Here is a 25065-nt window from a genome sequence, read left to right on the forward strand (position 1 = left end):
AATCCGGACTGGACAACCCTGTAAACGAAGTGTCCAGTGACTCAGGCAAAGCTTTATCGCTCTGAGTTCCAGAATATTGATCGAGAGTTTGGACTCTTCTACCATCCAGGACCCCTGCACGCAGAGCTTCCCCAGCACTCCTCTCCAGCCAGACAGGCTGGCATCCATGGTTACCACAGTCCAATACAGTGGAAGGAAGGACTTGCCCTGGCGTAGTACTAATGAGTGAAGCCACCATAATAGGGCAGTCCTTGTGTTGTGACCCAACTGAATCATAGTGTCCAAGGACTTTGTTCCATTTGACAAGAATCTCCCTTTGTAAGTAAGGGTCTCGTGTGGAACTGAGCAAACGGAACCACCTCGAAGGTTGACACCATCAGGCCCAAGGCCCACATGTAAGGCCGCAGAGGGGACAGATTGCTGGTTAAATAGCAAACTAATCGACCCCTGCAACTTTTGCAGCTTGTCCGGGGGAAGAAAAACCCTCGCCGAAGCAGTTTCCAGAGTCATGTCCAGATAATCCAGTCTTAAGGATGGTATCAGGCAGATTTTTTTTAAATTGATGTTCCAACCAAACTCTTGCATAGTCCGTACAGTAATTGTCAAGTCACCCAACAGGGCAGAATGGGAGTCTGCGCTTAATAGGAGATCGTCCAAGTAACCCAGTACCATAATCCCCCGTAGTCACAGTAATGCCAACAACAGAGCCAACACTTTAGTGAAGACCCTGGGGGGCAGAAGCGAGACCAAAGGGTAACGCCACAAGATGATAATGCTCTTCTCCTACAGCAAAGCAAACGCTGGTGTCCAGCATCGATATGGATGTGTAGATATCTATAGAGGCCAAAAAGTCTCCTTGGTGTAGAGACACCACTTCAGTGCGAATGGACTTCATTCAAAACTTCTGTACCCGTACAAAGCGGTTCAGAGCCTTGAGGTCCAGGATTGGACGTACTTTGCCTTCTTTCCTGGGCACTGTAAACAGGTTTGAATAGAACCCCTGAAAGCGTTCGAGAAGGAACCGGCGCAATCACCCCTTGCAACAGCAGATCATTTACCACCTCTTAGATCCCTTAACTGGTCTGGAGATAGGCGTAGATTGGATGGGAAGAACCCAGCCGACGGTCGAGACTGGAATTCAATCTTGTAACCCAATTGGATCAGTTTGTGGACCCATTTGTCCTGAATCAAGGAAGTCCATGGCTCCAGAAATTAGTGAAGACGTACCCCCATCCCAGAAACGGGTGAGGGCGTCCCTTCATGCAGACGAGGATTTGTCCGCAGATCTAGATTGGCCTGTTCTCAGCTTACACCACCATGGCTTCTTGGAACCCCTATAAGACCTGAATGGCTTAGCTCCTTTCTCTTGCAACCTGGGGGTATAAAAGGGCCGCCTATGAGCAGTAAATTAAGGCCCCCGTCTATTACGCAGTGCCTTGCCCTTGGTGGATTCGGGTAGAAGATTACTCTTCCCACACGTAAATCCCTTGATCAATTCATCCAGGGAGGCTCCAAACAGCCTGCCCCCCCGTTAAGTGAAGGTCAGAAAGAGCCTTTTTGGAAGCCTGGTCCGCAGACCAGCTTTTCAGCCACACCATGCGTATAGCAAGGTGTGGCTGAAACCAGCCACATAGCAAACCCCACCGCAGACACTCTGGCTACTAGTGGAGCCGCATCCAGCAATGCATCACATATATACAGAAGGGCTTGAACCATTTGGTCCGTTCGCTCTACCAGGCCAGATGAGAGCTGCTCCGTTTCAAAGTCACCTTTCAGCAACTTCACCCATTCTGTGATGTCTGACACCAGAGTGATCACAAAGACTAGTTTTAGTATGGCGCCCGCTAACTCATGCAAATGGTGGGACAGAGACTCAGTCTATCCACTGGGTCTGTAAATACAAGGGATTCTTACGCCTGGACCACAGTAGACTTGTTTAGTCTGGAAACTGGATGATCCACCTTCGGTGGCATGGTCCACCTAAGGGAAACCGCATCCGCGAAGGGGTAATGCCTTTTAAATCGCTTAGGCAACACTAACATTGGTTTGATGCGCCCCCACTGTTCATTGACAATGTTGTCAAAAAGTTCCAAACAGGGAAACACCTTGCACGACTTCTGGGATTTGCTGGTGCCAAAAGACACTTGCATCCCTGACGCTGTAGACTCATCCGCCATTTTTAAGGTTTCCCGCACCAACACTATAAATGCCCTCTTCAGGACGCTTTCCCGCGCGGCAGCCAACGAGGAAATGTCCTCCTTGCCTTCAGAATGCGAAGACACAGATCCACCAGGATAGTATGAGTCCGCGGTGGCCACATCTACCTCAAAATCTGAGGAAACTACAGAGGCAGGTGAAGGCAAAGGGCGCTTTTGGCTGGTGGCATTTTTTAAAACTAAATCCACTTTTGACACCAGGCTTTCCAAAACTGCTGTAAAAGCAGACGGGTTACAACCCGGAGGGTCCCGCAACCGCACTGAGGGGCGAGATTTGGTCCTGGAAATCCATTAGCACCAAGTATAAAAAAAGGCAGTGTCACTTTAAATCGCAAAAAAACACGATCTGTACCGCTGCACCAGCGGTACCACAAGTCCCAGCCCTACCAGCCTGCAGCAGGGCGAGTGAGGAATACCTACAGGGATCCCAGAAACATACCATTAAAACTGGAGGCTTCAGGAACGTACTGTGCAGAGAATAGAAACGATCTGACACAGGAAACAGAAAAGCACCTGGGTCATGCCTAGAGCCCCTAGCTTCTCCCTTGCTGTCCAGCAATCGTGGACTTCAAGAAAATGGCCGCCCCATGCATTCCTATGGGAAACTACCAAAACATGGCTGCCCATGCATTTCAATGAGAAAACAACTTACATTGATGCAGCGCAGAAAGCCTACAGCAAAATGGCAGCCCCCACGTCTCACCATGCGGTCTCCAGAGTGGACAGACAGAAGGCATTGGGGGGTCCCCAGGAGGAGAGCCAACCAGGACAGACCCCCCCCCCTCACAGAACTGCCAGAATACATCCGCCTCCCAGAGGTATGAACCTGCTTGTGGGGGGAGGGGACAGTCAAGGGGGACCTGGTATCACCAAGAGGCCAGGGGAACCAACGGTCCAACTTTCCCAGGGAGGGGGCCCACATCAGGGAGGGGGACACTTACCATACCACAGCATCAGGTGGGCGCCACTCTGATAAGACTACCTCTCCACCCGGGGTGGGTGTGCCGACGGCCAAGAGGCACGATGCAACTCTGGGCATCCAAGGTTGTGTGCGTCCCGGCGACGTGTTTCACTCGTGGGCCCGCCCATCGGGGCTCTGTCGTGGCGAGGCCTAGTGCTGGACTATAACCTGCTCACGCTCACTGGCAAGGGTGGGAGACCTTAAGGATCTAAGATATTCAGTCCGAAACCCAGCCAGCAGTTGCTTGTAGTTCTCTCAGGAACACGGAAAAAAAAAAAGCTTACAAAAAAGGTTCCCAAAAAATAAAACTAAGACCGAAGTCCCAGCAGGGAACTAAGTCCTACCCCTAAACTAGGCAGAAACAAACTGAGGGATATAGCAGAATGTGTGGGTGTATGCCTGAAGGGACTGCCCCCAAAGGCGTGGTAAAGTTTTTTCCTGCCTAGTGTCCTACTCCTGTAGGGGGCATCATAACCCAATGGTCAAGAAGATATGAAGCTGCGTCTGTCAAAGAACGAGAGAAAAATGTATGGTTTTACCAACATGTCAAAGTGTCAAAATTGTGCTTAGGCATTAACATTTGTTTTACCCTCCATCAGGAAATGTAATATCCTTATCCAGCTTAAGGACTTGCCCCCTGGAAGATTTAACCCCCCCCCCCCCTTCATGATCAGGTCATTTTTTTTTATGGCACTGTTACTTTGGCAATTGCGCGGTTTTGCTGTAATGCGGCTTACCTATAGGTACTGTAAACTTGCACCGTTTCAGGTTTACTTTATAGTGTGCCGATGACATTGGTTCATGCGCACTGAAAGAACGGGCGCCCGTGCCGTTTCTTCAGAGCCCTGCGCCGTGACCGGCGGCTCCAGCACGCATGCGCAGGAGTGATGTCACGCGGCTACGGCCTATAGCACAGCCGGATTCCTCAGACCTGGAAGGAAGACAGATGAAGATGGATGTGGCCTCCAGCGAGGACGAGGGCTTCGTTTGGAGGAGTCACATAACGTGCTAGTATGCGATGCACATTATGCCTTTACTTTTCAGGTTACAAAACAAAAAACACACTGACTTTACTTACTCTTTAACCACTTGCCGACCGAGCTATAGCTGAATGACCAGCACAGCGTGGAAGATTAGTTCTGGGAGGCAGTCATGACAGCCTCCTGTGATTGCACCCACTGCTGGGAGCGGGCGGCACTCTGTGATCAGTGTCCAGAGGACACTGCTCATCACAGACTGAGGTAAAGAGCCAATGAGCAGCTCTTTACCATGTGATCAGCTGTGTCCAATCACAGCAGATCACAGATGTAAATAGAAGCCGGTTATCGGCACTCCTTTCATGCTGACAGTATGAGGAGAGAATAGAGAGGATAACCGGCTTCTCTAAAAGGGACATGTACACTGATGATCAGGGCACTGATTACCAGTGCTGCCAATGTGTGTCCACCAGTGCCTGCTCATCCGTGTCGCCCATCAGTGCAGTTTAGTAAATGGAAGCTGTACATTATATGTTCCCTATGATATTCTATTTAGGTGTCACTGCATAGGAAGAAAAAACAAATCCTTATCAATAGTAAATACTCGGACAAGGGGAGGATGTTTCACTGCTGTTTATTGATCAGTCCAGCCTTTGGGTTAGGTTAGATCTTGTTGAATGCGGCAATGTCCACGCTCTGCACCTGTAAAACAAGACAGACAGAGGTCAGGATTGAGGTCATCATGACCGGATTTTATGCGGGTCTGTTAAATAATGTGCAAAAAAGCATGGTACAATCTGCTATGGCTAAGGGCCTATTCACATTAATGCATTGCAGTAACATGTTAAAACTCATACTGTGCATTATCGCCATGCATGAACAGCCATTTTAAAAAGGTATACCAAAAGTTTTTTTGTTTTTTTTAAACAAACATGTCATACTTGCACTTCTGGCTCCACCTCCTCTGTGAATGCAACCATAGGAAGCCATTTTCTACGGGGGCACTAGTGCGGGCTTGACCCTGAGCTGCACTAGCTGTCTATAGACACAAAAAGCGCAGCTCGGCCCCACCCCGACTCCCTTGTCACAGCATTTGATTGATAGGCAGCAGGAGCCAGTGGCTCCTGTTTCTATCAACCTGCCCTGTGGAGGAGGGTTAGAGTTCTCAGACAGCGCTGGATCGAGATGGGGGGGGGGGATCAGGTAATCCTGTGCACAGGTGTTTATTTTTTAACATTAAAGCGGAGTTCTACCCAAAAGTGGAAGTTCCACTCTTTTGCTTCCTCCCCCCCTCCGGTGCCACATTTGGCACCTTTCGGGGGGGGGTCCCTTCCCCACTTTGGGGCCGCGGCACCATCAGAAGTTCGGCCCCCTCCTCTTTTCCCCGCTGCCAGCCCAATCCAAATGCGCAGTAGGGACCCGCCCGTGAAGCCGCAAGGCTTCACTGCCGTGTTCCCTTACTGGCAATGGTGGAGGCAGCACCCGACAGCCGATGGAAACATCAGCTGTGGTGCCGACACATCGCTGGACTCCAGGACAGGTAAGTGTCCCAATATTAAAAGTCAGCAGCTACAGTATGAGTGCTGACTTAATTTTTGGAGGGGGTGGAGTGGGAGGCGGAACTTTGCTTTAATGCAGAGCATGCATTAAAAAAAAGGTAAAAAAAAAAAAAAAAACCTTAGGCTACATGGACACTAGCATTTTTTATGAGCTCAAAAAACGCTACGAAAAAGAAAAAAACCTGCTAGATAAAAAAAAAAAAAAACTGATAAAAGCGGTTTTTGTGACCGCTTGTAAGTAGCCTTTTAGGAGCTTTAGTATTAGCATTTTTACAGTACATGGGGAAAAAAAAAAAAAAAAAAAAAAAAGAAAAAGCTGTTTTTTTCTGCTGGGGAAAACGCTCCCAAATAATTTTTTTTCCTGCTCCTAAACGCTGAAGCTTGAAAAAACACTTCTATCATAAAGTAGTGTTCATGGACACATAGGATAACCCTCATCTTCTGGGAGCAGAAACAAAATGCTCATAAAAGCTTCTAGGAGCTGAAAGCTGAGCTCCACCCAAAAGGGGAAGCTCCACTTGTTTGCCTCATTCACCGCTCCCACCCCACATTTGGCACCTTTCGGAGGGGTTTAGTGGATACCTGCTTTGAGAGGCACCTGCTCCCATTTCCGGTTGACTTGGACGCGGCGACCTCAGCCGGAAGTTTGCCGCCCCCCACCCCTTGACCATTCACAAAACGCAGCTCGCTTCGCCTATGCTTAAGTAGGGAACTAGCTGTGAAGCCACAAGGCTTCACTGCCATTTTCTCTTAGCCAAGATGGCGGCAGCAGTACCCTAAAGCAGATTGGAAAAGATCGGCTCAGGTGAAAACACCGCTAGATTCGGGGACAGGTAAGTGTCCTAATATTAAGTCAGCAGCTACAATTTTTGTAGCTGCTGACATCTTTTTGAAGAAGCCTGGAAGCTCCACTTTGAAATGACGCTTGTGTACATGGAGCTTCAAGCCTTGAAGTCAGGTAATCTACTTTGTGTATTACAGTTCCTGCCAAGACTTACATAGTCTTCAAATTTGGTGATCTCCTCCTCCAGGATATCAGTGCCCACTTTGTCATCTTCCACCACGCACTGTATCTGCAGCTTCTTGATGCCGTAACCCACAGGAACCAGCTTAGAGGAGCCCCACAGCAGACCGTCCATCTGAACAGAGCGAACGCATTCCTCCAACTTCGCCATGTCTGTCTCATCATCCCACTGCAAACACAACACATTGGGATCAAAACCATAACACAACCACAGTTTGATTCGATGGAATCTAAGCTTGGTTCATCCCATTAGTTTTAAGCAGTAGCCCCTAAGTCTATTAGGTTGATTAAGATACCGTTGAGACAAGGAACAAACAAACACCCTGCAACCTTGAAGTGATTGTTATTTTTATTGGGAAAAAAAAGACTTTACAAACATGCGTTATACTTACCTGCTCTGTGCAGTTGGTTTTGCACAGGGCGGCCTGGATCCTCCTCTTCTTGGGCCCCTCTTCGGCTCTCCTGGCCCCTCCCTCCCTTTGAGTGCCCCCACAGCAAGCAGCTTGCTATGGGGGCACTGAAGTCGAGTCACAGCTCTGTGTATCCATTTAGACATGGAGCTGTGATTTGCCCCCTCTCTCCTGATTGGCTAAATGACTGATTGACAGCCGTGCGAGCCAATGGCACGGCTGCTGTGTCTTAGCCAATGAAGAGTGGAGTCCCGGACGGCTGATGCAGTCATGGGATATCGCTTGATCGAGAGAGGGTTCAGGTAAGCATTTGAGCGGGGGCCTGCTGCCCACAGGTTTTTTATCTTAATGCACAGAATGCATTAAGATAAAAAAAAAAAAAAACCTTCTGACTTTACAACCCCTCTGAGTGTTCATATCCCTTTATGCCATTATTTGCAGTGACAGTAGTAAAAGGCCCAGGATCAATCTCACACAAACTATTGCTGGTGCAGGAATATACCACTTTAAAATGGGACTGGTTTATTAGAGCTCAACAGCCAGTATAAACTCCTCTACCTGGGGCAGTAGACTGGAGATGAGGCAAATGCTATCCAAATGAGAGCAGCAAGGACTCTGATTAGAGAGCTCTACCTGGTAGGAGCTCAGTTACTGCAGAGAGTGAGCTCTGCCGACTGCACAGCACCATGATGAAGTGATGCAGGAAAACGACTGCTGCAAACAGCAATAGTCTAGCCTGAGCAGTAGGGAGCGTTTTACTGGTTTTGGAGCTCAAAAGCCTAACATTCAGGATTTTAGTAGGTTGTGTTTTCTGTTCTAATACAAGGTTTTGATTAGTTATGTCTATATAGGCTTAATCGAATGACCACGCAGCTATAGACTCACTGGTTTCACATCCAGCAAGATGGAGGACTTGGCTATGAGTCCCGGCTTCTTTGACTTCTTCTCTGCATACTGCTTTAGTCTCTCTTCTTTGATTCTGGCAGCTTCTGCATCTTCCTCCTCATCGCTACCGAACAAGTCAATATCGTCATCATCCTCTTCCTTGAGTTGAGGAGCAGGTCTGGGGGGAAGAGTTTTGGCGGGTTCTGGGGCTGGAAACTAAGGAGACATTGAGTTGGTAAGACAGCATTCTATACTAAGCCAGAAAATCATCAAGCAAGTTAGTGACAATTAGACACGTATCCGAGACGATCTCTTGTTTGGTAAAGTCTTGACTTTTTTGTACTTGCAACCCCTGTGCCTGCAAACCTAAGGGACAAATTGTGACAGATTTGCAAAGTTCAGAGACAGATTTTCACTCTAAACCAGGTCTCAAAACAGTGGGCTTTTGCTCACCTCTATCGAAACGATGGGGCACCATTCCTCCCACCGACGCCCAAACGATGGGGCACCATTCCTCCCACCGACGCCCAAACGATGGGGCACCATTCCTCCCACCGACGCCCAAACGATGGGGCACCATTCCTCCCACCGACGCCCAAACGATGGGGCACCATTCCTCCCACCGACGCCCAAACGATGGGGCACCATTCCTCCCACCGACGCCCAAACGATGGGGCACCATTCCTCCCACCGACGCCCAAACGATGGGGCACCATTCCTCCCACCGACGCCCAAACGATGGGGCACCATTCCTCCCACCGACGCCCAAACGATGGGGCACCATTCCTCCCACCGACGCCCAAACGATGGGGCACCATTCCTCCCACCGACGCCCAAACGATGGGGCACCATTCCTCCCACCGACGCCCAAACGATGGGGCACCATTCCTCCCACCGACGCCCAAACGATGGGGCACCATTCCTCCCACCGACGCCCAAACGATGGGGCACCATTCCTCCCACCGACGCCCAAACGATGGGGCACCATTCCTCCCACCGACGCCCAAACGATGGGGCACCATTCCTCCCACCGACGCCCAAACGATGGGGCACCATTCCTCCCACCGACGCCCAAACGATGGGGCACCATTCCTCCCACCGACGCCCAAACGATGGGGCACCATTCCTCCCACCGACGCCCAAACGATGGGGCACCATTCCTCCCACCGACGCCCAAACGATGGGGCACCATTCCTCCCACCGACGCCCAAACGATGGGGCACCATTCCTCCCACCGACGCCCAAACAATGGGGCACCATTCCTCCCACCGACGCCCAAACGATGGGGCACCATTCCTCCCACCGACGCCCAAACAATGAGGCACCATTCCTCCCACCGACGCCAAACGATGGGGCACCATTCCTCCCACTGACGCCGAACGATGGGGCACCATTCCTCCCACTTACACAAATGATAGTGCTTTATTCCTCCCACTAACAATGGAGTACTATTCCTCTCACTGACACCAAAGATGGGGAACCCAATCTCCCATCAAGACCAATTATGGAGCACTATTCTTCCCACTAATACCAACAAGGGGGTATTATTCCTCCTCAAACCCCCCATTCAGGTTAAATTTAAGTGAAAAGGCAAAATATGTGTATAGGGGACTTTGCTTGCCATCCCTACTAGGGATCAACCGATCATCAGGGGCCAATACTCACTTTTTTTTTTTTTTTTTTTTTTTTAAAGTATCGGTCACAAACTTGCCGATATTGCTTAAAAAGGGTTGTACTGGAGTGATGCCTGCAGGTAGAGGCATCACCCGGGTACTGTTTTTTTTTTAGAGCCGACGGTCAGATTTCTTGTAATACCAAACCCATGCGGCTAATTAGCTGCTCGGCTGTTATTATAAGCAGTGAGGGGCGTTCCCTTCTGCCACTTTGCCCGGGTCTCCCCGCCCGTCCCACCGGGAGGCCTAGGTGATCAGCCGCCACGTTCGTGGTTGACCGAAGACCCAAACAAAGCCGGAATCGGCTCCGATCGGTTCTCCGATGTAGCAACCCGGAAGCAATGTCATGGCATTGCTTTCGGATACTGGAGCCTTAAAGGCGCCAGATTTTTAAAAAGAGCGCAGGAGGGGTTTGGGGTCTTCTTGTCACTGCCTGCTAAGGTCACAAGGGATGTTTACATTCCTTGTGACCGCAATAAAAGTGAGGAAAAAAAAAAAAGCGTACAACTTTAAAAACGTACGGAATATATTGGCACCTAATTTCGGCTATTGGCCTGAAGGGTGGCTGGAAAATCTGTATCAGCCTGAAAAAACTATCAGTCGATCCATAGTCCCCAACATAACGAAACCTCATTACGTCGCATTCATATTTTTCAACTTTAAACCTTATTTGTCATGTAGCTGCCCACCCCATTAATTTATGGAGGCCATCTTGTAAATGTTTAACATTATTGTCCTGCTTAGCTTTGTATCAGCAAACACAGAGAGGTGGATATAAAAAGCTCTATCATTTAAATAAAAAAACTAAACAATTGGTCCCAGGACAGAGCCTTGGGGTATCCCACCTACCACTCCAGACCAGTCTGTGTATTCGTTATGCATCACCACTCTGTAGACTTGCCCCTGTAACCAGTTTTCTATCCAAGAACAAACCCTGTGGTCCATGCCTACAAACCTCAGTTTGTAGATTAAAGCGGAGTTTCACCCAAAAGTGTAAATTGTGCTTTAAGGCCCCCTGACATGCCCCATTTGGCGAGTCATGTTTTTTTTGTGGGGGGGATCTGGATTTTACAGGTACCTCCTCCCACTTCCACTCAGGCCGCCAAGGCGGCTTGAGCGGAAGATCTCCTCTCCCCCTCCCTGTAATCTTCTGGGACACTTCACAGGTCCCAGAAGATTGCCGTCCACTCAGGACATGCAGCGCGATTCTCACATGCGCAGTGCACTAGTAATGCCGGTGCCGCGGGGAGACGAGGGAGAAAACCAAGGCTCCCGCCAACCGCATCGCTGGATCGTGGGACAGGTGTGTGTTTAATAAAGGTGAGCAGCTACACTTGCTGTAGCTGCTGACTTAACACAAAAATGTGTGGAACTCAGGTGGAGCTTTAAGCGTCTATAGGGGATTGTATCGAATGCTTTTGCAAAATCCAGATACACCACATCCACAGGCCTTCCTTTATCTAGATGGCAGCTCACTTCCTCATAGTAGGTTTAAAATTTGGTAAAAATTACCTTTTGTAAACCCATACGAATTACTGTTGTCAGCAATTCTTGGATATAGTCCCTTATCCCCTCAAATAGTTTACATACTATCGATGTTAGACTGACAGGCCTGTAGTATCCAGAAATATATCTCGGACTTTTTTTTTTTTTTAATATAGGTATCACATGGGGCTTTTTGCCAATTAGCTGGTACCGTTCCAGTCAGTATGCGGTACATAAAGGTTAGGAGTAAGGGTCTAGCTATAACTCGAGGACACTTGGGTGTAAGCCATCTGGTCCTGGTGATTTTTGTTAAAGCTTTTCAAGCCTTTTCTGGATTCCGTTTTCCGTTAGCCACAACAGTACATCCTGAGGCGTATTACCAATACAATTGGGTTTGTTATACCCCTCCTTTTCCTGAGCAAAAACGGAGGAAAAGAAAGCATTTAGTACATTGTTCTCCTTATTTGTAACCAACTTCCTTCATCAACCTTTATGGAGCCAATGTGCTTTGACCTCGCTTTCTTACTGTTAATACATAAAAAAAAATTTCATGGGATTTTTTTTTTTTTTACTCTTCTCCGCTATGAATGCAATCAGGGTGGCTAAATCTGACTAAGAGACAAACACTTATTGCATTCCTTGTGGTGCTGGAATGCTGACAATGACCTATACAATGCTTTATATTTTTTAAAGGCCTTTTTTTTTTTTAATAGAACTTTTATGTTATTTAACCACCCAGGTTTAACCTTAATTTTATATTTATTGCCCATTGGAATGCACTGGGTGATACCTTTATTATGTTCCTAAAGCACTCCCATTTTTCCCTCAGTGTTCAATGTTTCTAGGAATTGGTCACATTTAATATTGTGTAGCATGGAGCACGGTTTGGAAAAAGCTGGCTCTTTAGTGTTCTTATACTACCCTTGTGCCTTATGATTCATGCTGAATGTAATCACTAGTTTCCAAGTTGCCCTGTATTTCCACATCTGTGACCAGATCCAAGTAATTTGTAATAGAATGCATTGCTAGACCTTTCTAGTCGGGGAATCCACCAATAAAGTGGCCCTGTAAGACATTTAAGAAATTACAGGCCTTTAACTTTTAACAAGCTGTTTCCTCTGCCCAGTCAATATCTCGACAGTTAAAAGTTCCCCATTATGAAGACATTGCCCTGCCTAGCCACCATTTCGAACTGTGATTGGAGATCCAACTCGTCCACCGCATGTTACATATCTATACAAAATCACAGACCCCAGCCAAGGACCGTACCTTACACACAGATGGAGGTTTTAGTTCCACTTTTTCTGAGGTAGCATTTTTCTCCAGAACACCAATCCGGCCTTCCAGCTTGGAGATGGCGAGCTGCAGATCCTTCACCACTGCAGAGGACACAGATGTCAGTATAGATTTTCCTCTACAAAAGCAATACCATTCCACAGACACAGGATCCCAGAAGATTGACCTTTCACTTTGTTATTCCTAACAGGATTTGGTCTTTGATGTATGCTTAAAGTTTAACTCCTTGTGATGAGAAAAAAAACAAACATTCCCCTCTGGGTGATCTCTGTACATTGTAAGGATAAACTTTGTTGCAGATTCCTACCTTTTGTTATTCCAAAGACATCCCTGTGTTCCTCTGCTGAGTGGGTCTAATGGGAGTGGTTTCATAATTATCAACCAGCTGTGCAGCTGCAAAGCACTAATGAGGATATCTGCTGGGCCTGAATCCAATTGGGAGTCTCACCAATACATTTTTTGTTCCAGGGGACGCCTGAAATCTGACTCTTATCTTAGGCAGACTTCTGAGACAATCAGTAAGCCAATAACATAAGCAGGAAAAGGAGGTGTCTGGGGGTGTGTTCAGTATACATTCTGTGTACGGAACAACTATTTAGCCATATTGCATTTTCAGAAAATTACAGCGGCTGTAGATTGAAAAGTTAAAAAAAAAAAAAGGTATATTTTAATAACATTTATTCAAATACAAATTTGACTTGTGTCGCAATTGTATACGCTATATTCTCTCTTTACCTTTTTTTTCTCCCACGAAAGTGGAGTTACCCTTTAATGTACCAAGCCTTTCTATCAGAAAATCCCTGAATGTGGCCGCAGGCAACTGGGACATACCATCCACTGTGGCATGTGACCCATGAATCCCTGTACTGGGAATGCTGGTGGTGTACACACCACCTCTGTTCCACATGCTAAAAAGACCCAAATATCCACTTGTTCATATAGGACTGCTTTAACTACTTGCCTACCAGCCGCCGTAGTTTTACTGAGGCAGGTCGGCTCTATTACGCTAAGCGATGTACCTGTACGTCACTTCATGTAATAGACAGTATGGGCATGTTCTGTATTAATAAAGCAAGCTGGAGGTTAAAAGCTGATTGGTTTCTCTGCAGAATTGTGACAAATTTTGCCCTCTCTAGCTTTATTAAATAAGCCCCTAACACGGGGGAAATTGACTGGCACTGACATCACCAGTGTCATTAATACAGTGATCAGTAGGAATACTATACACTTACACTGTATTAATGACACTGGCTGGGAAGGTGTTAAATGTGTGCCTAACTGTAATGGGTGCTGCTTTTTACCAAATGTCTTGTTTCTTATACCGGCCTTGCAGGGATAAACAAAAAAAAAAAAAAAAAAAGATTGTTCTTTCTGTATAGAGCTCTATGTTGATTGTCAGAGTTCTGGACTTATTGGTCAATCAGCAGGTCCCAGCCACAAATCATTGGCTGGAACGTGCTGACCAAGTCCCACTGTGTTCAGTCACAGCAGAGCCGGCACACATCCAGAGCCCAGAAGTAAGCCGTGACATACAGGTATGATACAGTGCCTGTATGAGCTGCCCTGCCATAATATACACTATATTACCAAAAGTATTGGGACGCCTGCCTTTACCCACACATGAACTTTAATGGCATCCCAGTCTTAGTCTGTAGGGTTCAATATTGAGTTGGCCCACCCTTTGCAGCTATAACAGCTTCAACTCTTCTGGGAAGGCTGTCCACAAGGTTTAGGAGTTTGTCTATGGGAATGTTTGACCATTCTTTCAGAATCGCATTTGTGAAGTCAGGCACTGATGTTGGATGAGAAGGCCTGGCTCTCAGTCTCCACCCTAAATTCATCCCAAAGGTGTTCTATTGCAGCGTTTCTCAACTCCGGTCCTCAGGGTACACTAACAAGCCAGATTTTAAGTATTACCTTGGGGAGATGCAGACTAGAATACTGCAATCACTGAGCAGCAAATGATATCACCTGTGATATATTTCAGTTTTCTTGCAAACCTGGCCTGTTAGTGTGCCCCGAGGACCAGAGTTGAGAAACACTGCTCTATCGGGTTAAGGTCAGGACTCTGTCCAGGCCAGACAAGTTCCTCCATCGCAAAATTGCTCATCCATGTCTTTATGGACTTACTTTGTGCACTGGTCTAAATCATTTGGTAGAGGGGGGGATAATGGGATGCCATTATAGTTCAGGTGTCCCTACGGGCTCTCCCGCTTCACCCCCCTCACTGACATTGCCTCCCTTTAGCATTCCATGAGGTATGGAGCGTCGGAGTCCTGCATATAGACAACTGAGCAGTACTTCAATAAGTGTCATTGTGTTAATCTTTATGGTTTTTCATACTGGGTCTCCATGTTCTGTTCTCTACGCCTAACCTACCCTGACACATCCGCTACTGTGATACTTTGTCGCTCTGCAACCCCCCCCCCCCCCCCCCTTCTACCTCCTTTATTGTATTCTTTCTTCCCTCCTCTTCATTATCTTCCCCCCCCCCCTCCTCCCACCCTCTCCCACATTACTCTCCATCCGGCTAATTTGTTCGGTGCTCGATTATTCTCCCAGTTGGGATCATTGTAAGGTGTAAAATGTGCAATGGAGTGTCGATGACAGCCTCTCGCAGTCATTCTAGGGTTCATAATTTCTCATTGTTCGGATCTGGTTATTAATTTCCATCCCTGTTTCGATTTATTGTTTATCGACCTTCAATAAAATATTATATAAAAAAAACAAAACAAAAAAAAGTTCAGGTGTCTCAATACTTTTGGTAATATAGTGTATGTCCTGCGGCGGGTCGGCAACGATGTGAGCAAATTAAATCCGTGCATATCCATTCACTTGTATCCACTTGAGTTTGACAAGAATGCAGGATGGGTGCAAGAGCCCTGAGCCTGTGAAACCCCTAAAATGCACTGGCTTTTACTTTCCAAAGAGACCAATAAGCCTTTGGACTGTCAACTGCCTGGTGCTTTGTTTGCTACTATAACATTGAGAAGTTTACCCCCAGAACCCAGTCTGAGCTTATCGATTAGAAAGCTGCCCTGGAATAAATTATAGCAGGCGTCCGCAACCTTTTAGATCAGCACTCCCGCACCTTCCCCTTCGTGTAGTAGGTTCTCTCCCTTCCCCACCCAACCAAACACAAAAACCATGCATTCTCATTGCAGTTTGACTTTAAGCCAATCATATTTGTATCTGCAGATTATAAAGGACCATGGTTTCCTCTTCCTGGCCAGTTACCAATAAAACACACAGCGAGGCACCTTTATGTAAATGCTGGTTCTCGTGTTCTAGATTGGCGACCCGGGCCTGGAGGTCACTGCTGTCTCCATTGCTGTTGGGGGCTGCGGCTGTGCTCTGGAAAAAAAGTTAACACAACATTTTAAAAAGTAGCAAAAAAGAAACTTTACTACACAATACACAGCATCCTGCCTCTCACACAATGACTATGGCTAAGGGAGGAAAGATCATCTCTAACGAGTGCCAGCCATTCCCGTACCCAAGCTGCAAACAATAAGAGCCGGGGATAAAACAGCACAAAGCGATCTGCTGAGTGGAGGGAATCAAGTCAGCTGGAAATCGCAGCCTAAGGCAGAGCAAAGCCCCAGAATGACACCACCACCACCCAGGGAGATAGAACAGTGCAGATAACATGCCAGGAACCCTCTGCATCCTCAAATACAAAAATTTAACAAGCATCAGTAAAAGGAGCCAATAACGGCAAATTCTTGGAGATCTGGGGTTTAAGAATTCCATCCAAAGAACGGCTAAGATTGTGTTTTTTTTTTTTTTATTACATTAACCACTTAAGCCCCGGAGGATTTGGCTGCTAAAGGACCAGGGTTTTTTTTGCGATTTTTTACTGCGTGACTTTAACGGACAATTGCGCGGTCGTGCGACGCTGTACCTAAACGAATTTGACGTCCTTTTTTTCCCACAAACAGCTTTCTTTTGGTGGTATTTGATCACCTGTGCGATTTTTTGATCACGCGCTATAAACAAAAAAAAGAGCGTCAATTTTGCAAAAATAATATTTTTCACATTTTTTTTATATGAAATTCCCCAAAAAAAATGTAAAAATCAAAATTTAACATTTTTCGGCCAATTTGTTTTATGCTACATATGTTTGGTAAAAAAAAAAAAAAAAAAAAAAAAAAAAAAAAAAAAAAAAAAATCGCAAAAAGCGTTGCGCAAAAGTTATTGCGTTTACTAACAAAGGGAAAGATTGTCATTTTTGGTGTTTTTTTTTTTAACGCGTAATGGCGGCGATCTGCGATTTTTTTTTGGTACTGCGACATTGTGGCGGACAAATCGGACCCTTGACTGACATTTTTGACACTTTTGGGGGTACCAGTGACATTACTGCAGTAATCAGTGCTATACATATGCACTGTTACTGCAAAAATGACACTGGCAGGGAAGGGGTTAACTTTATTGGACAGGGAGGGGTTAAGTGTGTCCTAGGGGCGTGATTCTAACTGTGCAGGGACATTCCTATTGGTGTAAAAGCAAAGATCAACCGTTCTACATAGTAGAACGGACAGATCTTCACTTTTACACAGGGAGAACTGACAGGCGGCTTGTTTACACAAGCTGCTCTGTCTTTCTCCCTTCACAGGAGCGATGGTAGTGTGACTGGCGGACATTGAGTCCGCCGGTCACACGCACTGACTTGTCTGAACGAGCCGCGGCGGGCGCGCGCCCGCCAGCAATAGGCTCGCAAGTCAGTGACAGGCGAGTGACGTATCGATACGTCACTCTGCCTGGCCGGGGCTGACCGCCGCAGTATATAGTCGTGCGGCGGTCGGCAACCGGTTAAAGCTTTGATTAAAACTCTCCCATCAATATCACCGCTAGTTCAAATTCAATAAAAACAAACACTTTGATAAGTTTTCCCAGCAAAAAAGTGGCAGTCCACCCATTGGTCATTTTTGAGGTGGTGCCTCGTCAGCTAAATCCCACGTTACCCTCCCAACATCTCTTGGGATAGTTCAGCAGTAAGAACTTCATGCTACCACATTCTGCTCCTGCTTGAGCAGTGGAGTTGGGGGGGGGGGGGGGGGTTTCATTTTTTTTCCCCACACAAATAGAGCTTTCTTTTGGTGGCATTTAACCACCGGAGGATTTTGCTGTCTTACATCCAGGCCACTTTTTGGGATTCGGCACTGTGCGACTTTAACTGACAATAGCGCGGTCATGCAACGCCGTACACAAACAAAATTTACGTCCTTTTTTTCCCCACAAACAGAGCTTTCTTTTGGTGGCATTTGATCACATGTGCGATTTTTACTTTTTGCGCTATAAACAAAAAAAAGCGCCAATTTTGAAAAAAAATAACAATATTTTTTCAAATTTTTTTATATGAAATTCCCCCCAAAAAATGTAAAAAAAAAAATCAACATTTTTTATCATTTTAGGCCAATTTGTTTTCTGCTACATATTTTTTTTTTTACCAAAAATCGCAATAAGCGTATTTTGATTGGTTTGCACAAAAGTTATTGCGTTTACTAAGGGAAAGATTTGTCGTTTTTGGTGTTTTTTTTTTTTTTTTTTTTTTAACGAGTAATGGCGGCGATCTGCGATTTTTTTTGCGGGACTGCGACATTGCGGTGGACAGATCAGACCCTTGACTGACATTTGACACTTTTGGGGTTACCAGTGACATATAAATATGCACTGTTACTGTAAAAATGACACTGGTAGGGAAGGGGTTAATTTTACTGGAGAGGGAGGGGTTAATGTATGCCTGGTGCTTACTGACGTGTGTGGGGGGAGGTGACTGAGTGACACAGGGACAGATCGCAGGTTGAGCTATGCTGAACCCTGCAATCTGACCCTGCCTGTCACTTAGGAGATCCGCCCGCTTTGTTTACACAAGCGAGCGGATCTCCAGACTCGATTCCCCGACGATCGGGGTAGAGCGGTGGTGATCACCGCTGCTACTCCCCTGGCCCGACTCCCGCTGTGACTGAATACAATGTGACTGAATGCCGACGTAGGCCTTTTTTTTTTTAATTGACTTTTTTTAATTGGCTGGCTGTGTCTTATAGCAGAAAGCAAAAAAAAATTTTATCTCAAAATTGTTGCTCTGGTTTATAGCGCAAAAAATAAAACTGTAGAGGTGATCAAATACCACCAAAGGAAAGCTCCATTTGTGTGTGTGGGGGGGGGGGGGGACATAAATATTTGGGTACAGTGTAGCACGTCCGCCCAGTTGTCAGTTAAAGTAATGCAGTGCCGTAAACCAAAAAACAGCTTGATCCTTCCGGGCCAGAAGTGGTAAATTAACTTCAATTTATTGTCGGCACCTTTGGCGCAAGAAAAATGTATCCCTTTAAATTCTATGAAGGTCATCACACCGGTCCATTGCGTTTCTGTGGTGTTAAAAATCCCGCTTCCTGCATTTTTGGTCAGTTAGGCTGGGTTCACACTGGTGCAAACACAGACATTGCATGCAATTTGCACCGTGATGCTGGTGCAGATCACATGCGATGTCTGTGCGATGCAAACTGTATGGCTGAAATCACATTCGCACCAAAATGGTGCAGGACCCTTTTTTGGTCCGCACTGGAATCTGATCGCATTGGGTGTTCACATCTATGTGATCTGATTCCTGCACTATTACACAGTTTGCACTGCAATCTGCAAATCGATCTGGGGTTGTCATTAACATTACACTAGGGATGCACCGAAATTTCGGCCACCGGTTAAAAGTGCCGAAATGAATGGCCGCCGTGAGGAAGGAGGAGGGCGCAGCGCAGGTTTGAAAAGTCCCTGATTCTCCCGTCTGTAGGATAGGTCTTTTCAATTAGGGGCTGTGGCTGCAGCAGAGCAGAGCGTCTGTGACACCTCGTCTATCACACAGCCCAGCAGCGAGCAGTACTCACCCCTCCCAGACACGGACAGGAGAGGAGAAAGGCATGCAGCTCATCCTCCTCCCCCTCCCACCCCAGGTTTTCTGTGTCTGCCCGGGGCCGCCCACTCTCCTATCTCGGCGTATGTGCAGGACAGAGAGAGGGATGTGGGCGGGAAATATGAACAGCAAGCAGCTACACATTCCAAGCCTCCTGAATGATACCTGAGCCATCCAGCCTCTGCCTCACCCTCGGACCTTGAATGAGTGAGCACTGCATTTACACATAACTGTCCCCATCTCCCTCCCTTGTCTCCCCTATCTGCCCCCCCCCCCCCTGTTCTTCCAAATTCCATTGAGCACTTATGCAACCCATACATTGACTGCTTTTTTTTATTTGTTTGATCATTATGCTGAAGAAAAAAAAAAAAGGTGCAGAGTGAGAGTAAGGAGATTTCATCCTTGGGATGCGGAGGGACGCTGAGGCAGTGGGGGGTTTGGGGGGGAAGCTGAGGCAGCTTACATATGGAATTAGTATTATGCAGCATGAGGGGTTAATGTATTGTCACTACTGCATTAGTGACCAACCAGTGGCAGTTAATTAACCCCTTTGTGCTGCATTAGTGCAACCAGTGGTAATTAACACTGATACTGGTTGCACTAATGCAGCACAAAGGGGTTAATTAACTGCCACTGGTCGGTCACTAATGCATCAGTGACCAGCAGTGACAATACATTAACCCCTCATGCTGCATAATACTAATACCATTGGTAATTAAATTAACCTCTTGCCAACCCGTCACAATACATATACTGTGACAGGGTGGCAGCGACAGGTGTACGTCGCTACCTGTTTCTGGTGTATGCCCCTCTTCTATCTGTTAAAATTTTTGGGGGAAAAAGTCATTTTCGGTTTCGGTTTTCGGCCAAAGGCATCCTGCATTTTCATTTCGGTGCATCCCTACATTACACTGACACCCGCAGCAGTTCGCAGACGTCAGTGTGAACTGCCGGCGATTCAGGCACGATGCTGGAACCCGCACAGGAATCACACTGGTTCCTGCATCGCACAAGTGTGAACCCAGCCTTAACCTTCCCCCATCCGCGCTACAGCCTATATACGGCTGTAGCGCGGACTCGAATTTTCGGGAGGCCGTTTTTAAACGGCCTCCCAGTGACACGCCCCCCGCGCGCTCCCGCGCGCGCGCTGCGGGTGAAATCTGTGTGATCGTGGTGAATGGCCAATCACAGCGGCCATTCACCACGTGATCGGGCCGTCCAATGAGCGATGATCTCATATGTAAACATATGAGATCATCTCTCATCGCCGGCGCTCCTTCCTCACACGGAGCCTGCAGTGTGAGGAAGGAGGGGGGAGCCTCACAGCGTCGGGGACACAGGAGAATGTAATCAGGGCACCGATCACCAGTGCCCTGATTACTAGAGGTAAAAACACACACACAGTGCCCCCCCATCAGTGCCCACAGTGCCCGCCATCAGTGCCCCCCATCAATGCCCACAATCAGTGCCCATAGTGCTGCTAGTCAGTGCCCATCAGTGCCTGCTCATCTAAGCACTGATGAGCACTGACTGGCAGCACTATGGGCACTGAGTGTGGGCACTGATGGTGCTGCCCATCAGTGCAGCCTATCAGCGCCCATCAGTGCAGCCTATCAGCGCCCATCAGTAAAGGAGAAACATTTATTTTCAAAATTTACTCGCAGAAAATAAGAAAAACTTTTTTTTTTCTTCAAAATTTTTTGTCTTTTTTCTTGTAAAAAATAAAAAACCCAGAGGTGATTAAATACCACCAAAAGAAAGCTCTATTTGTGTGAAAAAAATGATAAAAATTTCATATGGGTACAGTGTAGCATGACCGCGCAATTGTCATTCAAAGTGTGACAGCGCTGAAAGCTGAAAATTGGTCTGGATGGGAAGGGCGTTTAAGTGCACAGAAGGCAAGTGGTTAAAAAGACTGCACAAAAAAAAAAAAAAACAAAACCTCTCTTTTGAAATGCATTGAAAAAACGCAGCAAGAAGGCATCAATAACACACCCGTTATGGTTTTGTTTTTCAGAAAAACCTCATCAAAAACATAAGCACAGTAAAATCGTGGTAAACTCGCAATAAAATTGCCGCAAATTTGTGGTAAAACCACTCAAATCGCGTGCATTTTCAGCACATTTTTATCTTACCAGCAAAATGCCGATAACACCCATTTTTGGCAGCCGAAATTTCGGTGCATCTCAACATCTTACAGTTTTATGGAGCTCTGGGAGCAAAGCCATCACTACACTCCTGGAGCTCTGACAGGAGAAAGGCACACAGCATCGCCAGCCACACCTTCCCTCTGCTCAGTCACAGAAACCTTTGTATTTTGTGAATGAGGTCACAAAGTACACTGTTAACCACTTGCCGACCGCTGCGCAAGTACATATACTGAGGGGGTCAGCCCCTCACAGGCAAAGTGATGTATGGGTACTCGCCTGTGAGGCTCTGGGGAGCAAGCAAGCGCCGCCAGAGGCGCGGTCACGGACCCCCCCCCCGTGTGACCGGCGGACCCGATGTCCACCGGTCACTCGGCGACCGTCGGTGGAGAGGGAAAAAGGCAGGCAGCTAGTGTAAACAAGCCGCCTGTCATCCCGTGTAGGAATAGTGATCATACGGTTCTACTATGTAGGACCGTTGATCACTGTTCCTACACCTCAAGCCACAGCCAATCACAGTTAGGATCACGCCCCTAGGGACACACATAACCCCTCCCCTCTCAAAAAAGTTAACCCCTTCACTGCCAGTGTAATTTGACAGTAACAGTGCATATGTATAGCACTGATTACTGCAGTAATGTCACTGGTAACCCCAAAAGTGTAAAAAATGTCAGTCAAGGGTCCGATCTGTCCGCCGCAATGTCGCAGTCCAGCAAACAAAAATCGCAGATCGCCACCATTACGCGTTAAAAAAAAAAAAAACAACAAAAATGACAAAAATCTTTCCCTTTGTTAGTAAACGCAATAACTTTTGCGCAAACCAATCAAAATACGCTTTTTGCGATTTTTTTTTACCAAACATATGTAGCAGAAAAAATTAAAAAAAACTTTGATTTTTACATTTTTTTGAGGAATTTCATATAAAAAAAAAAGTGAAAAATATTGTTATTTTTGCAAAATTGACGCTGTTTTTTTGTTTATAGCGCAAAAAGTAAAAATCGCACAGGTGATCAAATACCACCAAAAGAAAGCTCTGTTTGTGGGAAAAAAAATTCAAATTTGTTTAGGTACAACGTCGCACGACCGCGCAATTGTCTCGTTAAAGTCACGCAGTGCCGAATCGCAAAATAGGCCCAGGTCAGGAAGGGGGGTAAAATCTTCCGGGGCTTAAGTGGTTAATAGGTAGGAATGAGTTGGGGTGTGGGGGGGGGGGGGGCATGCATTGAGCTTAACCCCTAGTAATCCAGCATCAAGTGGCTGAATACCCTGGGCTCAGGTTTAATGGCCTGGAGCAATAAGAGGTGAAGAATGGAAAAAATATATATAAAAAAACAAAAAAAGATAAAAAAACAACTTCTAGGATTTTAATCAACCAGTTGCAGCAAACCGTAGCTGGTGCCAGAAGAAAAATGGTTACCATCATACAAGTTCCAGTCTGACCCCAAGGGTAGGGCGGGCCATACATGGTTCGGATCTCAGCCAGATCATGCTGAACCAGCCGAGATTTGAACCGTGTATGGGCAAGCTGATCATCAACTTGGGTACAACCAGCATGCAGGGTTTTACCTACGATTAACAGCTAGCGACTGGTATAGCAGCTACCAATCATTGTCTTCTCCTGGTGGGGACAGCTTCCACCACCTTCCTCCACCCCCCTGCTGGGAGAAGACGATGGCCCAGCAGGAGGGATTCCCATCAGCAATGTCTGTGTTGGAGGGAAATTAAGAAAATTTCTTTCCTGCAACCCGCGGTTGCAGGAAAGAAGTTTGCTCAGTGTATGGCCGGCCTAAGAGAACATCTGCTATCTGACAGTGATCAGTAATTCACTTACAGTACAGGACCCTGATTGTCTCTGGGGAGGGGCAGTCTGGCCTTCCTTAGGACTATGCAGCACTGTCCTGAGCTAGAAGGGGGAGAAATGTGTATTTGTTTAATGAAAGGACAGCTGGGACACATGCAAGGATGAAGAATGTGCAAGGCTTCATGCAGGATGGCTGGGTTAATGGAAAGGTTTAGATACACACAGGACAGCCATAATCAGGGATACTCCGGTGTTATTCAAATAAAAAAAAAAAAGTGCTGTCTATACAAAGCAACCACATCCAAGTAATCACTATATACAAGGCTTGACACCAACTGTGGTCTTTACTAATTTATTCAGTTATACTGAATAAAAGGGTAACAATTTCCCACAGTACTCCTGTCAGAATTGTAGGAGGATTGCCGACTATTTGCTACATGTTACAGCCATCTGTAGATTGCTTGCAAAACCCAAAACTCCCCTCAGTGCAGTCCTTTGCGCCCATACCCCCCCCCCTCGGTGCAGTCCTTTGCGCCCATACCCCCCCCCTTGGTGCAGTCCTTTGCGCCCATACCCCCCCCCCCCCCCGGTGCAGTCCTCTGCGCCCATACCCCCCCCCCTCGGTGCAGTCCTCTGCGCCCATACCCCCCCCCCCTCGGTGCAGTCCTCTGCGCCCATACCCCCCCCCCCCCTCGGTGCAGTCCTCTGCTCCCATACCCCCCCCCTCGGTGCAGTCCTTTGCGCCCATACCCCCCCCATCAGTGCAGTCCTTTGCGCCCATACCCCCCCCCCCCCCATCAGTGCAGTCCTTTGCGCCCATACCCCCCCCTCAGTGCAGTCCTTTGCGCCCATACCCCCCCCCTCAGTGCAGTCCTTTGCGCCCATACCCCCCCCCCCTCAGTGCAGTCCTTTGCGCCCATACCCCCCCCCCCCCCTCAGTGCAGTCCTTTGCGCCCATACCCCCCCTCAGTGCAGTCCTTTGCGCCCATACCCTCCCTCAGTGCAGTCCTTTGCGCCCATACCCCCCCTCAGTGCAGTCCTTTGCGCCCATACCCTCCCTCAGTGCAGTCCTTTGCGCCCATACCCCCCCCTCAGTGCAGTCCTTTGCGCCCATACCCCCCCTCAGTGCAGTCCTTTGCGCCCATACCCCCCCTCAGTGCAGTCCTTTGCTCCCATGGCTACTTCTATTCCCTGACACAGATCAGCAGCCAGCACTACACTGCATGCATTAATAACACAATCAGTTTGCACAGCAGATAATGTACTGAAACATTGGCATTGTATACATATAACAGTTATAAGCTGTTAGTAGCAAACAATATTCTGATAAAACAGGACTGCACACACTTCGTTCCCTTTAACCTGACTGGCTCTCTCACACAGGCATTGAAATATAAAATTTAAAAAAAAAAGGACTCAAGCCACTTACTACATACCCCATTCATCTCACATGTACCTGGGTGTGACTCACACTAGGGCTGAAACCACTAAAAATCGACATTACCCCATTCTAAATCAATAATAGTCTACCAATTTCATTATTGATTACTTGGTCAGTCGATTAGCTGGCCTGCATACAGAATTCATACAGCTCATCACACCGTCCATACATGTCAGTGAGTGCCTGAGAACTTGTGAATGTGTGAGGAGCAATGCATTGTGGGACAGTCCTGGGCAGAAGAAGAAAGTGATTTAGAGCCGGTTCACACTGAGGCGACACG

The 25065-nt window shown here is 47.1% G+C and overlaps 1 protein-coding gene across 7 annotated transcripts in view; it reads right to left on the reverse strand.

Moving 5' to 3' along the window:
• Positions 1-4772: 4772 nt before the first annotated feature.
• The window catches only part of EEF1D (eukaryotic translation elongation factor 1 delta), a 69377-nt gene continuing 49084 nt past the window's right edge, over positions 4773-25065 (reverse strand). For 4 of the 7 annotated variants that reach the window (XM_082257706.1, XM_082257709.1, XM_082257705.1 and 1 more), the window contains 6 exons: positions 23375-23446; positions 15747-15840; positions 12460-12569; positions 8033-8248; positions 6712-6906; positions 4773-4856 (listed from right to left, as the gene is read on the reverse strand). In XM_082257706.1, coding sequence (XP_082113832.1) covers positions 4818-4856; positions 6712-6906; positions 8033-8248; positions 12460-12569; positions 15747-15840; positions 23375-23446 — 726 coding nt within the window. In that variant the 3' untranslated portion in view covers positions 4773-4817. The remainder of the gene's footprint in view (positions 4857-6711; positions 6907-8032; positions 8249-12459; positions 12570-15746; positions 15841-23374; positions 23447-25065) is intronic. The other 3 variants (XM_082257708.1, XM_082257710.1, XM_082257707.1) reach the window with 1 other exon arrangement.

The sequence above is a fragment of the Pelophylax lessonae genome, assembly GCF_965119305.1.
Source record: "Pelophylax lessonae genome assembly, chromosome: 5".
Classification (NCBI taxonomy): Eukaryota; Metazoa; Chordata; class Amphibia; order Anura; family Ranidae; genus Pelophylax; species Pelophylax lessonae.